Source organism: Equus asinus, chromosome 28, assembly GCF_041296235.1.
Source record: "Equus asinus isolate D_3611 breed Donkey chromosome 28, EquAss-T2T_v2, whole genome shotgun sequence".
Lineage (NCBI taxonomy): Eukaryota > Metazoa > Chordata > Mammalia > Perissodactyla > Equidae > Equus > Equus asinus.
In genome coordinates, this window is record NC_091817.1 from 19,914,899 (window position 1) to 19,933,508 (window position 18,610).

The following is an 18,610-nucleotide window of genomic DNA, read 5'->3' on the forward strand; positions in this document are numbered from 1 at the left end:
ATTCCATCATTTTTGAATGTCTTGCACACAGTAGCTATGGACACCACTACTCACACCCTCATTTTTTCCAGATTAGGATTCTGGTCAGGGTTGACACTTGCTGTTTTTAATTTTCATTTTATCATAAGCAGTTTAAGACTGTTGCCAGTGGTAATTTGCAATTTTTATCAAGACCTCTTCATTATAGCTTCTGACAGGACAGATGCTGTAATTAATCATGCAAGACAACTGGGGATAGTGGTCACACTGTTCTCAAAGAGGAGCCACTACAGAGCAAGAAAAGGGGGGAAGAGATGGGCACCGAAATAATTATTTTGGCTTAAGAATTAGCATTTGCCATCCGTTTTAATAGCAATAACAACACAAAGCTAGCAAGTTCAGCCCCAAACAGAGGAGGGTTGCTTTTGCCTCTGTACTTACCTTGCCGCTTGCATCTTAAAAAAAAGATAATCACAAGAATATTTCCAGTTTCTTTTAAGGGGCCTGGTTTGGGGCCGTGAGATCCAGATTCTTAGATATGACTATCATATTTCCAACTGAAAATGGAAGATGACGCTTGGGCTGAAACAAAAGTTGGTATGTTGCATATTTCCCCATCATTCATGTATTCAAGGAACCAAAAGTGAAATTTGACATATCATTTTATTTGAAAAGTGAACAGTTTCCTGATTGTTGCATCAAAATACAGTCCACAGTTTTTACTGAAATGTGTTTATTCTATAGCAAGATAAAAGCATTTTGTTTTAGTTAAGCAAAATACAAACAACTTAATTGCTGCTATCATAACTCATAAAAAAGTATAAAACAGCATAAAAACACAATAAGCAACGTAGCAATAAATGGTTTATGTCACCAGTGTTTACGTTAAAGCCTCGTTTATGAAAACTTTACAACACATGATATGAAAACTTACAACTTTGAAAGAAAATATTTACATTGATTATTCAGATGTGGTGCGCCTTTTAAATATTCCACCGGTATTACATCATAATAAAAACTCTCGCTTTTTCTTTTTTAAATCTTAACTTTTGTAATAACTGTTTTCATTTAAGTGCATTTCCCTTTTAAAAATACAGTGTTTTTATTTTTCGAAACTTGTCGCTCAGAACACAGAATATAATATTCACCTTCTTTCCTTCTAATTAGAATGAATAAAATGGGCTAACAGCGGTCATAGATATTGTTACAACATATACCGTGGTTGGATTTGGAGAAGTCATGGGTAAAAAGTGGAAATGAGTCAATAATTGAATCTAATCACTTGCATTTTTTTTTTTTTCTGGAGAGATTTAGGAAAAAAAATAAGAGCTTTGGCAAAAGTCTGTGATTTACATTATTTTCTTCATGACAAAAAAATGCCATCAACGATTCATATCATACAAATGTTTGTATGAAACTGGATCTTCATATTTCAGGTAGTTACAACTGTGCTTTTTATTTTGAGGGCTTCAGAAGTTCAAATAGCCTTGAAGTGTGGTTTATTCACTTCTGGAGAAATAAGGCCATTTTCGAGGACTCAGAGAGGCCAGTTTACAGTCATCAGTATGTCCCAGGATTCATGAAACGGTTCGATTCACATATTGTAGGTATAGCCTGAATAAATAAACAAGGCATCACAAAAGAGCACAGCTTTTCTTGTTTAAAAACAAAGTGATTTAGTTGCTAAAAGATGATACTCAGCTAGACTGCAGTTCTTATTGCCTATCTAATAGACACTTGAGAGGACCGTGGGATCTGTTACACATTTCTGCATAACCAACACCAACTTACAGGTTTCAGCCACATGTAGTTCACCCTCCTATGCCACTCTCCTCGGGACATGCGAATCCAGCGGCCACGTGCGTCTTCAGAAAATACTGACCTGCGATAATACTTGAGTCTGTGTCTGAGACTGGATTTGCGACTGGTGCTGCTGAGAGGCTGGCTGGGGGCTGCCAATGGCGGGGATGGGGGACGTGATCTGCGAGGTGACGGGGGAGTGCTGCCGAGGAGAAGGCTGGGACTGATGCTGCATGTGTTGCAACTGCTGCAGCTGGATGTGCTGCTGCAGCTGCTGCTGCAGCTGCTGTTGGTTGATTTGCTGCTGGAGATGCTGCTGCTGCTGCAGGTGCTGCTGCATGTGGTGTTGAAAATGCTGCTGCTGCATCTGCTGCTGGATCTGCTGATGCATTTGGTGCTGCTGGAGTTGCTGCTGCTGCATCTGTTGCATCTGCTGCTGCTGCTGTTGCTGCTGCTGCTGCAGCTGCAGCTGATGCTGCTGGGTTTGCACTGAAGGGCTCACCTGGGTGGAGGATGCCGAGCCAACCAAGGTGGTTCCCATGGAGCTGATCAGCGGAGCCCCAATGTTCGATGGCATGTTGGCTGCGATGGTGACTGATGTGACAATCTGGTTCATGGGGAGTCTCATGGTTAAGGGTTTGGGAGCGATTGACCTAGGGAGCGATTGTTGCAGAGTCTGAGGTGATGCTGACACTGTTCCATGTTGAGACAGTGGAGGGTTGAGAAGGAGGGAGGATGTGAGATTGGTGGACGCCAGGGTCTGCTGAACAGAACGAATGGTCTGGGCTTCTGCTGATTCAGCAGCAGCCTGCATGTGGGGGAGAAAATTCCAGAATATTAAAACACACAAGCATTTAAAATATTTAAGTATTTTTAAGTATTATAAATTGATTACAAAAATGGCCATCATTCTTCATGCTTCCCTGTACCCAAGCCCTTTGCCATGGGACTTTTTAGCTCCTCCCAGAGGTGGGGAGGCCCAGTCGCCACACCCTGAATCTGGGCTGGCTTTGTGCCTTTGCTCCAGTCAACAGAATGTGAGGAAAGTGAGGGCTCAAGAGGCCTTGCACCCTTTCTCTCTCTCTCTCTCGGAATCTGCCACCACCATGTGCGTGATGACAGACAGGAGTTACCCCACTCAAGAGCCAGCCAACTGCCATGAATGTGAAGGAGTCCAGCCCTCTCTGACCTCCACATGACTGCAGACAGGCGAGCAGGACCAGCTGATGCCACCGAGCCTGGCCTAGGTCTTAAGAACCAGCCAGCTAACTGGTACTTTCTGAGATAAATGCTTACTTTTTCAGTCGCTGGGCTTTGTGGCTGGTTGTCACATAGCACTACTCTTGCAAAAGATAACTGATCTCCAGATTGATTTTTCAGCATTTAGCTCTGAACTAACCTCGCTGTCAAGGATCATGTATTGACAACAGAGCACAGACCACCTGAATTCAAACCTAGCTCTAGAGATAACAACTTTGTGACTCTGGGCAAGTTAATTCACCCATTTCCTCCTTAGTTTCCTTATCTATAAAATGGGGTTTATGGTATTTACCTTGTGTAACGCTTGTGAGAATTAAATTAGCTCATATTTGTTAAGTGTTTAGAACAGCGCCTGGCCCACGGGAAGCACTTAGTAGATGTGAGCTATTTTTATTAATTAACCACGACTACTACCAAAAAACTACCGCTCCTAGAAAACTTCAAAGCCCTCTCTTTGCATGATGATTTATAACAGTGCTCATGTGAATATAAGCAAAGCATAACTGAATTCCTTGAGGATACTAGATTGAAGTACTTTATAACTTTAGAAATATTTTAGTTTGCCAAATATTTTCAAAGACTTCCACTATTTACCACAGGAGTCATAGACAAGAGGAGAATGTTCAATACCTATGTGACTGAGTGGCCCGTTATATGATAAACAATAGACCTGGGGTTCAAGATGGAGACAAACTATCTGTTACATTTTGTGCTAAAAACATATAATACCCTCCAGAAAAATAAATTCTTTTACTAATGCAACAGCGATTGGAATGATTCTGCTTAAGGACTCTTTTTTTCTGCTTATTCTTCACAACATTAGGGGTTTTTGGAGGGGAGCAAAGGGGGCATCTTGGAGGCATCAAACCATCCATTACTCTCTTTAATGGTCTTGAATGTTTACTTCTAGATTTTTATTACTCACATTTATAAAATCGACTATTAGAAGGAGCCTGAGAAGTGATCTTACATGGAGAGTCACTCAATGCAGAAAAAGCCATAGCTGATGGTTCTGACTGAACAGTGTTATCACGGAAACCACTATCCGTCAGTGGACAGCTCCCTGGTTTTGTACAAAAGCTCAGTGGGGCTGCATGTACTGGAGGGTCATGTTCTAAAGTCGTGGGGTAAGAAGAAGCCTGCAAATACTCATAAATATCTTTAAAAAAACCATTAAATCACACATAAAGTAGAATACACAAAGTTTTGTACATATAAACATGAGCGTGATTCTTATATACTCTAATATTTTAAAATCACCAAGGTAGTCTTAAGAAAGAAACTACAAGGAACGTCTACCTTTAGACACCTAAGCAATCACAGTGTTGAGCCTTTACGATGCCACCCTAGTGGTGAATGGAAGCGGGTGGATGATTGTAAAGAGCTCCTGCTTGCCTGCCAGGCTTCCTCCTTTATGGTCTAATATTGAGTTTCTTAATTCTGTTGTTTGTTGTGAAGATTAAAAGTGATAGCAGACTGACGTCTTAAGAGAGGGAATCCTGGCTCTGAATGTAGAGGCGTAAGTTAAATGCACATAGGATGCAATCCTATTTATTATTTCTAATGTTGGGGCTGACATCGTGCTCCATATAACCTCACTCCTTAGATGAGTTCTTGGGTCCAGGGCACAGAGATCAAACTCAGGCTTCCCTTACATAAGGGCTCTTATGTCTGAGGACCAAGACCACATGCCCCCAAACCCTCGCTTCCCTGATTCTTTCATGTATTTGATTTTCAGTCCTCACCATCAGGGAGGCAACTCTCTAGACAGGCTTCAATTGGCCACCATCCTCTTTATAAACTGTGGGGTCCTAAACAGAACCACTTCTTCAGATGTGGTCTAATCATCACGCTGTACCATTAGATGCTGCTTCCTGTGAGATCAGCATATCAGCAGCCATTTCACTCTTGGTTCTGGTCGAAATCATTCTAAACTTATACCTCAAGGACTATTTTAGTTGGCTGCTAGGTCTCTGAATAGAAATTTATGATGTTCTCAAACTGAACTTAATGAAAAAACAAAAAGCCCAGAAAAAAACCCAAAACCCAAACAATATTTTAGATTTATTCTTTTTAAATTCCATCCTTTTTGAGTTTTTTGAGCCGTGGAATTCCATTCAGAAATCCTTCTGCATCCTGACTCTAGTATCCAATGGCTAACTTTTAATTTACCCCTTCTAAGTCAGTCACAGACCCGATGAGCCCAGTCATGGCAGCCAGTTCCTGAAGGCCTTTTGAGTTGCCGGCTTTTGGCTTAAGTCCACGTGTGGTCAATTATTCATGCTCTAATGCACAAAGATCACCTATATCTGTTTCTGGGTAAATGAATGAATAAATGATCCACTTAGAAGGGCATGCACATTGTTACTCTCTTTGTTTCACTCTCTCTAATTAGCCATCAACTATACTTCAATTCTTAACACCTACAGCCCACACACGTTCAGTTGTTTTCTGCCAATGTGCAAATCTGAGTCCAGGATCCGTATATCTTTTAATGTGTGTCTTCCAGAGTCTCAGAAAAAGGTTTGGCTATGGACCTGATGAATGCTTTCTCTTTCTAATGAAGTGGGAGTGCCCTAAGAGCTGTCAACAGAGACAGGAGGACTTGTATTAATCTGATTCTGAGCAGCTGCCAATGGTAGATCTTAATATGAAGAAGAAAGAACTCAGGTGAAGAAGACAAAAAGGGATAAACTCTTTTAAAATGGCTTTGCCAGCATCACCTACCATGCCCTGAGGCACTAGGTGGTCCTTGAGGCAACAAGAAAGACAATGAAACGGAATCTGGGCCTGCCAGAGGACAAAGAGCAAAAACAGGAGTTCAAATTATCCTCCCAAAGCCTCTCGAAGTTCTAGGAAGGCCGAAGACAAAGTTAATTAAATGTTACAATAATATAATGTAACCGCTCAGGTTCCCTTTGGATCAAGATAATAGTGATCTAGAGTGACATTCACTTTGGGATACTGGTACATTTTATAATACATCAGGGTCCACTGTATATTCTATGTATAATACATATACATGTCTTTTTAAAAGTACTTGGAGCATAATTTTATTTTAAATAATCATGAGGTTTATTTATTTATATGATGTGGAACAGTCTGGTCAAAACTGCAACATTCCCTTTACAATAATGTAACCATTGGAGAATTTATGATATACTGTCCAAAAATGCCTGATAAACATACCACCCCATTCAAATAGAGGCCATTAACACAGATCTCAGTCTCTGACAAAAAGAATCAGAGGCCGTTTAAAATTTGTCTAAATAGCTTCAACATACATATAGAGAGATCAGCGAATCTTTTGGAAACAATTTAGATTCAGCAGTTGAAATTAACTCATTTTTCAGGCCATCATGGTGGCAATCTCTAACGGAAACAAATTTAAAAGTTGTTCAAGACGCTTTTTTGTGACTCTAGGAGGAACTGCATTGAGGTTTGCAACGCTCCAAGGCTGTTTTCAACGTTGTAACTCTTTCGGACACAGGCCGCCCCCGGAAGGTTTACCTTAGACACGAGGCTGGCCCGGTATGCAGCCAGGGCCTTCAGGTACTCTTTCTTGGCAGCTTCTGTTTTCCTTTTATATACCTATTAAAAGAACACAATTAGCACCACCTTTAGCTTACAAATCCTCAGCTATAAAATAACGGCTGTATAAATTAGGACACAACATAACTCACATTAAAAATTGGTCTCCGTGGCTTTGATTTTTAAACGTGAACACACACACACATACATACGCACACAGATGTCAAAACAAAACCCTGGCCCCTGGCTGGAGCACCATTTTGACGGTTAGTGATGAAAATGAGAAAGAGATTTCAGGTGCCAGCACAGACCCCTTGAGAGCCACAGCTGAGGGCCTCATGCTAAGGTGGTAAATAAGGGACCAAGGAGAGTAAAACTTGCGGCAAATGGTTTACATTATAGAAAGTAACAAGTTTCTCTATCAGTCTTCTTTCCCTCACACACAATTCTAAACTGTACCAAATCAGAGGATTGAAAAAGCAACAGGTGAAGACAGAAGAGAAAAGATAGAGGCTTTTTGACCTTGGTTTTCTTTTGGAGAAAAATAAAGTCAGAAATAGTCAAAGATGGGAGATTTCCATTATTGAGACTAATGAGTTGCATATAGAAATCCCAGTATATTAAACATGATTTGGGCTTCCTTTTCCTACCTGTGGTCTGATGGCTGGGTGTTAGACCAAAGCACAACTATCTTTATCTCCAGAATTTATGTTAGGTGCAACGGTTTGCCAGTCTTTTAGGATTAGATTTCTGTATATAGCAGAAAATCAGTCTGCTATATACAGCAACATGCTCGCTGCAAAGAGACAAGCAGATTCTATAATTGCACCATCCCAAGGAAACCAGTACTAGGAATAAGGTGATGACTTATAAAGAAAAATCAAGGGTTTTCCATTCTTCATTCCTGAACAAGTATTCTATTTCACTACTAATAGGGGTGCATTCTTCCTAGGATCCACAGAGTTAGTTCCTATTAATGGTCATGGGGTTTCCTGCAAGGAGCAGTGGGGGACTGACCCGGAAGGAAGGTATTCTTCTCTCCATTTGTTGCAGGACTTGCAAGGGTAAGGACAGGAGATGAGACCCTAAGGAAACTCTCCCACCAGCATGGCTAATCTCTCAATACCTCTCATACTGCCGAGCTTTTAAATGAACTTGGAATAAAATTTCAAATGCCTGGTGACAATAATGAGACAACGCAAAGGTGGCTTCAAAGTTTGGAAACCCACCAGGATGGCAGAAGGGTTCAGAAAGATGATGAAAGAAAAGGCAAGCAGGATGGACCTAAGCCCTTTGTAGGGTCCTTTTGGAAATAATGTGGAAAAAAATTCCACATTATTTAAAATGAAAAGATCATCATCAAAAGTTTATGCTTGCAGGATATTGCCTGGATTTCTTCCAACTCTCCTCTGAATGGGTTCTGAACACGCACCCTTAAGGGGACTGAGAAATCCATGCAACTGGAGAGTGGTTTGGATTTATATGTTTGTGTTTTTTAATTCCATTGCTTAGAAAAGCTTTCATGAGAAGCAACCACATTAAGTGAATGTATCAACTCAGAAAGGATGTAAGGAATATTCTTTTGTTAGAAATCTAGGCAATTCTGACTCCTAGCGCCCGGTGGACAGCAGAGCGGAACCCTGCTGGGTCTTTTTGCGCCATCCTCTCACCTGGTGTCGTATCAGACAGTGCTCTGCTGCTTTCCACAGGGTTTTCATGGCTAATTTTTGGGGAAGTGGGTGGCCAGGTCCTTCTTCCTAGTCTGTCTTAGTCTGGAAGCTCTACTGAAACCTGTCCACCATGGGTGACCCTGCTGGTATTTGAAATACTGGGGGGATGACGTTCAGCATCACAGCATCACATGCAGCAGCTACAGCATGACAACTGACAGATGGGTGGTGTGGTTCCCTGACTGGGAAATGAACTCAGGCCATGAGAGTGAGAGTAGCGAATCTCAACCACTAGACCAATAGGGCCGGCTGAGGAATAGTCTGGTAACTTTTTAATAGACGGCCGCGATGGCTCTTTGCCTCACCTGCTTTTGTTCCTCTCCGAGGCTGTCCCACATAGATGCTACGATTTTTGAGACCTCTCCAAAGGTTGCATTGGGGTTTTGACCTTTAATTGCAGCCTGTGTGTCTCTGAAAAACAGGGCATATGCTGACACTGGCTTCTGTGGCTCATTAGGATCTTTCTTTTTCTTTTTCTTTGGAGTCTTGGGCTTCTTGCCAGAATCTGGAGCAGCTCTTTTCTCTCCAATGGCCTGCAAAGCAGGAAGAAAATTCACTGCCTGGAATGTACTTGCAGAGAATGCAGCAAGGCTTACTCAGGTCTGCAGCTGAGTTGTTCTTCTAAGGTTTTGTTAAGCGTCATCAACAGATGAATCACCACCAAACGGGGGGAGGGGGAAATGGCTCAGTTAACTGGACAGCAGAGATTAGCATTTAGAACATTGATTAATGAGACCCAGAAGTATCTTCAATACATTCACAACATATGCTCTAAATAGCAATTATGAGTAATGAAAAACAGAACACTCTCTACGAGGCGATGCTATATATATATGCTATGCTACACACGTACACATAAACAAGATACTTTACATTTCCAGAGGTTTTAGAAGTAAACCTAAATAATATTCAGGATGTTGATCATATTCAGATATTTTAAATGAGGCCCCTTGTCCTAGACACATACCATATGTATGATAAATCTGAATGGATTTTTTGAGGCTTGATTTTTTCATTTTAACAGAATGTTACTTTACTAATGGGTCTCCGGAAACTCTGGAAATTAGCTACAATCCCTAAGCTTGCACAATAAGGGTAAGGTCATCTTTATTTTCTAAAATAGTAATAACTTTTTAAATAAGATAACAAGAAATGTAAAAATGTCAAAACTCCTTTAACTAAAGATAGAAAGGAAATTGATACTCTGCATAAAATTAAAAACCTGTAAAAGAGCAACAGTAGATACTGAAAATCACCAAGGCTAAAAAGATGATAAAAAGATATTTATTATACATGGTAAATAACCCTACCCACAAGAATACTGCCACAGAGATGCTCACACACATTCACAATGAACTCTGAGATCAAAACCACAGACATGCTGTGGGCGCAGCTCCCCAAATTTATATCCACTGAGCTCCAGATTCACCTGCTACCCTCGTCTAATGTCAATGATCATATATAATACACTTATCAGAGAAGCAGGGGAAATGACTTACCAACCTTGTTTCACCCCCCAGTTTATAAAATGACTATACTGAAGATAATTTTGCGGTTAACTTCATCAAGAAGGCTGAAGTGTTTGACAAAATCTGTTTTAAAAGCCAGCCTTGGGCAAGATCAACAGAGACAGATTCAAGTTACTAACAGATTGGCTTTTAATGGCCTTGAGCCTTGAATCCTAATTCAAATTTTCCTAGAGTATCATTACTCTCTGAATGAATTGAGGGTCATTTGGAACTTAATCCAATTACTAAAATTCTTAGGGAGGAAACTGATGAGTAACTTTTCTCTGAGAGCTCTGACCCCTCAAGGTGTTAGGAAACCACTAGGCTACTTCTGAGGGGGCTTCTTGTTTGCACTATTTAAGCGATTAACAATATCCATTCTTTATACAAGTAGTGACACACTTCAGATGCTGTGAAGCCATATCTCACCTCTCCTCCAAAATGTCATCTTTCATAACTTGCACAATTAATTCAATAAAATTCTGCAGACCTCATAATCTTTTTTCTAATTCTCAGAGTAAGTGAGACTGGTTTAACTCTAGTTAATGAATCTGAACTTAGATGCCTTTCAGTTAGAACTTAGAGGAGAAGTTTTTAGAGGAAAACTGGAGCCAAGTTTTCCTTCAATGAAAAAATATTACTTTAGACACAAGAAAAAAATATATATATATACACACAGATTTTTCTAATTGAGTCAAACAACTATATTCTTTTCCTGGAAGAAAATTTGGCACTGTTTGCACCAACAATGTCCCAACCAATGAAGATGAAAGTAATTTCCAGTGCAGCTTTTTCCAAATAAGAGTTGTTCAATTTCATTCTCTATAAAAAAACATTCAGATGTTGACAACATGTGATGTCTTCTTGGATAACCATGACTTACCCTAATCATCATTACCTTTTAAGAATGAACCTGACACGAAGAATCTCACAGTATAAATAAAAGCTCAGAATTAATTCTCCAAAAGAAACGTTTGTATAGTTGACTTAGAGGGTTGGGAAAGGTGGAGAAATAGCTTTACCCAAAAGAGACATAATCAACAATCATTTTAATCTTCCTTTCTCAGCTAAGTTGCTTAAAAGATAAAATGGATTTCCTGTCTTTACACAAAACCTAGACCCTGACTTAAAATGGAGTGAGCTAGGAGTCGCATAAAAGGTTTTCTTTAGACATGACAATTTCAGATTTGTACAGAAGTACTGAGATCAGTGGAAATGGGAGTGAAATGAAAGGGATCCATCTGAACTGTGTAATGGCCAGTTATAACTTAGGTGGGCCTTAGTCACATCCCTTGAGCTTCTTTATTCATTATTTCTCACTTCATCTCACTGAAGTCCTTGTGTGTGTGAGCGGACAGTGCATTTGACCAGGCGGCGTCCAATGGGGCGCGAACACCAAACCCTCATCCCTGAAGTCCTTGCAATGTTCCTCTAGGCTACCTCCTCTTTTCATCACTCTCAATCTTCTCTCGCTCCTTTTCTCCCATTTGCTGCTTAAAAATAAATGATGCTCAGAGTTCTGGCCTTGACTTGCTCTCACACACTCTGAGAAATCCTGATTACTTCTATGTCTTCACGACCACGTGCTGACGGTACTCACATCTATAGCTCCACCTCCAGTGAACTGAGCTCTAGGCTCAAATGGAAGTGTCTCAAATTGAACCCATCCCATGCCAAACTCATCTTCCCATGGGAAAAAAATATGCCACTCCTCTCTTTCTGGGTTGATCCTTTCATTTATTGATATCCATGCTGGCTCTCAAACTAAAACTCAATTTATCCTTCACTCCTTCAAATTCCAGCGGATCACCAAAACTTAATGATTCTTCCTCTTAAATGTCTCACTAATGTGGTGCCTCTTGTCCATTCTTTCCTTTGCTAAAATGAAACACTTCATAACAAAAGAGTCTTCTAATTGGTTTCCTTTTCTCTGGTCCCTCCCTTTATAATGCATTCTAGCTACAGCCAAAGTTACCTTTCTGAAAGCACAAACTTGCTTATGCCATCCCTCTATGCAAATAATTAATCAGCTCTCAATTACCAACAGGAGAAAGGCTCCCACCTTTCAGCCATTTCTGTCAACTCCTATTTCTTTCCTCCCCCAGATCAAACTGTCATGATACCATAAATTGACACGTGCTTCCACCGCTCCCTCTGCCAGCATGCCTGCCTCTGTCTTCTGCCTCACAAACTTTTATGTATCCTCTTAGACCTAATTCAAATAACACCTTCCCAATAAAGTTTTCCTCAAATCCCTCTCCCAAGCAGAATCGATGACAATCTCAGCACAGCAGACACATCAATTATGCCACTAATCACATCCGCAGCTAGTTTTAAACATTGCTCTGCATCCCCAGCGGGGAGCCCCATAGGTAGTAATTCTCTTATAAATCTTGATATCATCAGAAATAAGTAAAATGCCAAGCACAGAGTAGGTGTACAACACAGAATGAATAAGGAATGAGTAATTATACACCTAGAATAAATAACTTGAATGAAACGTAATACTTTTCTAGGCATTCAGAAAAGTCATACTTGCAACTAAGTTTTCATTTCAAACTATATATATTTGCTTATTTATTTTGAGGAAGATTAGCCCTGAGCTAACATCTGCTGCCAATCCTCCTCATTTTTGCTAAGGAAGACTGGCCCTGAGCTCACATCCGTGCCCATCTTCCTCTGCTTTATACATGGGACGCCTGCCACAGCATGGCCTGACAACGGGTGCGTAGGTCCGCAGCTGGGATCCGATCTGGCCAACCTCGGGCCACTGAGGTGGAATGTGTGACCGTAACGGCTGCACCACCAGGCTGGCCCCCAAACTATATATATTTGAATAATATACATTTTCCATGACAAAAGCAGAGACGAAAAATCATTAGAACTTACTAACTGATAAACATTACCAAAGATGCAAGACTGTCAAATGTGGCAGCAGTTTAGCCAACCAACTGGATGAAACTTATCCACATGGACATTAACTCAGAACCAGAGCGGTTCAGAATTCCTGGAGAGTCTAGCGCAAGCCTTCCCTTTAGCAGATTAGGAAAATTAGGCCTTCAAGAGTTAAATGACTTGCTCAGTGCCTTTCAACTAGTAGGAGAAGCCAAATCTCCCAATTTCCAGTTGAATATACCTTCCACAGAAAATAAATAAGAGTGAAGAAAAAAAATTAAGCTGTCCTAAGTTGAAATGCTCCTCCAAATCCATGACGAAAAAGAAGGTAATACCATGAACGAAATTCAGAGCCATCAGCATGGGGTGATCCCCAATTCTCCGGTAGGTTCCATACTGAGGCAGTTCACTTACTCTGTTGGATTCATCAGCATCCTCTTCATTGATGGAGCTGGAAGGAGACGGAGTTGCCGATTTGCTGGCAGGAGGTGAAGGAGAGGTGTGGGGCATACTGGCACCTCCCAAATTCAACCCCAGCTGGGCGCTGAGCTGAGACTGGTTGATGGTGGTGAGCTGGGCAGGAGGCATGATCCCAGAGCGAGCAGCATCGGTCATGTGGGCGATGGACCTCATGACCAAGGACGGATCCTGACGGTACTGTGAAACTTGTGTGTGGCTCTGATCCTAAAAATCGAGGAAGGAAACTCTTTTAGTTTTTCCCCAAATCAATGAACTCATGTGGGTGGGGTTGGGGTGGGTGAAATGGGTGAAGGGGGGTCAAAAAGCACCAACTTCCAGATATAGAGTAAGTCATGGGGATGTAATGTGCAGCATGGGGACTACAGTTAATAATACCATATTACATATTTGCAAGTTGCTAAGAGAGTAGATCTTAAAAGTTCTCATTACACACCCACAAAAATCTTGTAACATATGGTGACAGATGTTAACCAGACTTATTGTGGTGATCATTTTGCAATAGACACAAATACTGTATCATTATATTGTACACCTGAAACTAGTAAGTTATGTGGCAATTATATTTCAATTTAAAAAAAGAAAAAAAAATCAATCAACTTATAACGTTAGCAGCCAGCTCCTTAGATAGGTCTGACCTGCTGCAATTTTGATCAGTCTGACCTATCCCTGGATGATGGTCTCTATTAATTTATTAACTAAGGACTCATGCCAAAAAGTGGAAAGGTCAAAAGCACAAAGCTCCACTTAGCTAGTCTAGTCTATTTCACTATAGAATTGTCATTAGACAAGATAAAAAAATAATAATAAAAGACTATTAGCGAAGGAAAGATAAATTTCCAGCGCTTGCTTCTTCTTGAGGACACTGATGACAAGGGAAGGGCGGAAGCAGAAGTCCAATGTCTTCAGGCTCGCCTACTGGCTTGCCATCCTTCTCACACACAGCCCTGGTTCCCCACCGTCACCCACCTCCACAGAAGGGCAGGATCAGGGCTCTACTTGATCCTTCCAGGAATGCATGTGACGCGTTCAAAGAATGGGCTGGAGAAGCACAGAGGAACATCTGTCCGCCCCGGGGCGTCTTTTCTCTAAAACTCTCTGCGGTTAGCCAGAGGGTCATTCTGACTCTCAATTACACTGTCAACGGCATCTGGAAGTCATTCAATGCCTTTAGGATTGGATATCACTTTTTTCATCTTAATCCTGCTTGGTTTTCTTTTGTTCAACCCACCACGATTTAATAGACTAATGGATTTTAAAAAATATGTATAAGGAAGAGGTAGAGATCATCAAAATTAGCTTCTCTGAAAGTTACTGCAGTCACTTCAAAAGCAGACTTCTCTATTTTGGGCAGCCATGGAAAAGACTTTAGAGTTGTTGCTGCTGCTGCTTTTTTTTAATTCCAAAGAATCAAAATCTGAACACATGCTTTTCAAACGACTTTAAGACTTGTCATTTAGAGTGAGTCTCTGATTTTATTGAAACCAAATTCTCTTGACTCACGGTGACCCAGAATCTAATTTTGTACATGAGCCCATGAATGCTTAACCGTTCCTCCTTTGAGTCTTTCTGATAAGGCTTATTTTTGCTCTTTAAAGAAACAAATGAATTGTAAAATAACTAAATTGAAGCATTTGGTCTCTTAATGTTAAATATATAAATGCCACTAAATAAGAAGCTATAACTATCAATAGCTAACTAGCTAATAAATTATAATCGACCTACACTACAAAGTATTATGAAGCTTTTTAAAATAACGAATTAGATTTATGTATTATGTGCAGGGTTTCTCAATCTTGGTTCTATTGACATTTTGGACCAGACAATGCTTTGTTGTGGGGGCTGTCCTTTGCATTATAGGATGTTTATAGCAACCCTGGCCTCTACCTCCTAGATGCCAGTAGCAACCTCCCTCTGCCCACCAGTCAGGACAATCAAAAATGTCTCCAAACATTGCCCCCTGGGGCGCAAAACTGCTCCCAGTTGAGAATGACTACCTTGCAGTGATATCCAAGTTACAGTAAATGAAAAAAGCAAGTTGCAAAATAATTATAGAGTATAGCCCTTTTCTGTTAAAAACAAAAAAAATTCAAACCCTTAACAATGGTTACATTATAAGGAGTAGGACTAGAAGGGTGAGGAGGGGAGCATCTTAACTTTTTCCACTTATAAAAACAAAACAAAATTAATAAAATCTAAAACACTTTAGTCAGGAAAAATTAAAAGGAAGATAGATAAGCAGTTAAAATAGTCTGTAGCAAATTGCTAGAGTTTAATATTAAAATATAAACTTCCCATTTCTTAATAACTTCTGAGTTATTAAATTGCTGTGGAAGCCTGGAAAAATGAGTCACATGTTATCAGAATCATCCCATTCTTCCTTGTCTCACTGATAATATTCTCTCCACTGTTCTTAAAATATTACATTCAATTGGCAGGCGTCCTGCACATTTGTATCACAAAAGTGGGTTTTACATGATCAGTTTGTCCTAATTTTTTCTGATGAGCATTCTACCATACATTTGGCCATTTCTCCTCAAAAATTTGAGCTGACTGTCCACTCTTCTGTGTTCTTTTGAAGTTTCACCACTGCTTGCTTACGTCATTTCCACCCCCCAACTACTGTCAATTGAGCTATCTTATTCTTAATTTTGCTCTCCATATATACATCCTTCAGAATGCTTTTCAAAGTCCTTGTAGTCATTTAAATCTAGATGTTTTAAAGTATCTACCAGCAACTTCCAGAGTACATTTAAATGAACTATTTTAATTCTGGCTATATGGTAATAAATTCGTCAGCTGGCATGGCCCTGAAGTACGAGGACCTGACTCGCGCAGCTTTCTCATTCACAGAGGAGTCACTCTGCTCTTTACCCCAATGCCTGTGAAATCAGCACGTACAGACACTTGGCTGACTCCTCCCCACCTATAGCATTTCATACGCATCTCATGGTCAAACAGAAGGCCAAGCAGCAAGTTTTCTTGGTTTCGTCAGCTCTTGCTGAATTCCATCTGAAATTTACACCTTTATTATGGACCCGGTTGCTGGAGAGCTCCTGTTGACCAACAGCAAAGGTTCAGTATACTAAAAAGAAACATTTATTGTATGTTTAGCATGTGCCACTATTTGTGCCAAGCTTAACATGCATTCTCCAATTCAATCCTCTAAAGAGCTTCCAAACTAGATACTATTATACCCACTCTTAGCTAAGAGTGATTCCCCAGGCCATGGAGCTGGCTAGTGATGGGCTGATGGAAAAACTGTGCTCTAAGGAGCCACGGGCCTCAAGGGCGGAGGCAAGTATCGACAGAGAGAGAGATGAATGGGGCTCTGGGCTCCCGACCGCCATCATTCCCCTTTAAGGAAAGCAACTCCTTTTCATTTGTGTTAGAAATCGAGATTCTTCATAACATTTCATTAGAAAAAAAGGGAGGGGGGTTCTTCTGCAGGGGGGACAGAGTGCAAACCAGGCCTGAAGAATGCTGGTGGTGGGGCCAGGGCCCTGCCAAAACTTAGAGCCATCCACATAGTTTTCAGATCTAAAAAATGTGGGTCCCATCTTTCTCATCTCCCACAAGACAAGACACCAAGGACCTCTAAACTATTTTCAAGTAACCTCTGAACCACATAATCGATGCATCAAAATCTGCTAACACTTCCCATCGTCCACAGTTATCTGATGATAACTTCCTATGTGTGAGGATTACAGTATAGGAAGATTAATGGTGAAAACGTCTCTTTAGAGATTCCAGTTCCTTTAGGGCCACCAATTACTAACAACTGCCTTGGGGAACTTGGGATCCTGAGCTGCTCCAATCATTTTCCGTAAGAAAGGTAACTTTAAAGGAAGTCTCCTTGATTTTAGGATTCCCACTTCAAAAGAGAATGGTGTCAGCTCAGTTTCAAAGTATTTATCGAGCACCTCCTATGGGTCAGGCCAGAGAAGCCAACATACCAACGCTCATAACTTTGAAAACTAGAAAATTATCAGGCGATTCTTTTCAACATTACTCTAATTAAACATAATTTAGAATGGACTAATACATTTACTATGACAAAGTGTAGGCAAGAATAATTTATATATACTCCTTCAAAACAGCTCACAATTTTTCCCAGCATGATAAGGAAATGTGTAACCGTGGACAACACAGCCCTAAGAAATTTAATGCATTTTTGTAAATTATTACTTCTCACTTATTAAATTTCAGCCTTGAAAGATTTACCAATGATCGCTAAAAGGCAAAGCAACTAGTGGGTTAGGAGAGATGGCCACTAGCGTACCTCACAGTAAGAGCTGAACACTGGCGGCGTCTTCAGCTCCTTTCATAATCACATTTTATGTGTAGGGTTCACTTGTATCATTTCCTAAGTTGCTCATCATTTGGGAACAACCCAGTCTCTCTTCTTGGTCTCACTCTGTCCTCTGATGTTATTAGATAAGAGTTTCTCAACCCCGGCAAGACTGACATTTTGGTCTGGATAATTCTTTCTTGGGGGAGGGGCATCTCGGATCTCTACCCACTAGATTCCAGGAGCCTCCCCACCCCCACCAGGAGGGTGGCAACCAACGTCATTTGGTGACAACGGAAATGGCTCCAGATGGTGGCATAAGTCCCGTGGGAGGCCAACTCCCCCTCATTTGAGAACTACTTTATTAGATAAATATGGAAATCATCTTCTTGGGGCAGTGGGGAAGGAGAAGGGCGTGTCCAAATCCTATATCCTGTTCGTAAAAACAGAAGATGTAGATAAATAAGATTCAAATTGTGATAAATACTTTGAAGAAAATAAGTAGGTTATACGGAAAAAAAAAAGTATTGTGGGGAGGGCAGCTAAGTCTGATTAGGTCAGTAGGAAAGGCCTCTCGGAGATGATATCTGAGCTGAGACCTAAAGGATGAGGAGGAGCCAACCAGGAAATGAGGAGAAACCATGTTCCAGGCAGAGGGAACAGCATGTGCAAAGTCTGAGGTGGGAAGAGCTTGGCATGCTTGAGAAATGACAAACAGGCTGGGACAGAAGGTAGCAGGGCAGGCAAGGCAAAGAGTGAAATGCAATGGGATTGGAGAGACGGGAATGGGCCAGATCAGGCACAACAGAGAAATCAGGGGATGCTTCCCTGAGGAGGTGACCCATTGAGCTGAAGTATAAAGGGGGAGTAGAAGTTAACTGAGCCAGAAAAGAGGGAGGAGCCTCCCAGACAGCGAAGAGCAAGTGCGAAGGCCCAGGGCATGAGAAAGCACATCATGGGTAAGTAAAGGAGAGGCCAGTGTTCCTGGGCTAGGACAAGCAAGGCTGGCTCTGAAGCCGGCGAGGCCAGGAATGGCCATAAAGTGACAGGTCTTGTGATCCATCCTGGGAAGTCTGGATTTTATTCACAGAGTAGAAGGACGCCATCAAAAGTTTAAAGCCTTGGTATCTATCTAGTCG

The 18,610-nt window shown here is 41.0% G+C and overlaps 1 protein-coding gene across 2 annotated transcripts in view; it reads right to left on the reverse strand.

Moving 5' to 3' along the window:
* Positions 1-623: 623 nt before the first annotated feature.
* TOX3 (TOX high mobility group box family member 3) overlaps positions 624-18,610 on the reverse strand; it is a 102,315-nt gene continuing 84,328 nt past the window's right edge. For both annotated transcript variants that reach the window (XM_044761338.2, XM_044761340.2), the window contains exons 4-7: positions 13,118-13,387; positions 8,606-8,833; positions 6,550-6,630; positions 624-2,587 (exon numbers count right to left, since the gene is read on the reverse strand). In XM_044761338.2, coding sequence (XP_044617273.1) covers positions 1,847-2,587; positions 6,550-6,630; positions 8,606-8,833; positions 13,118-13,387 — 1,320 coding nt within the window. In that variant the 3' untranslated portion in view covers positions 624-1,846. The remainder of the gene's footprint in view (positions 2,588-6,549; positions 6,631-8,605; positions 8,834-13,117; positions 13,388-18,610) is intronic.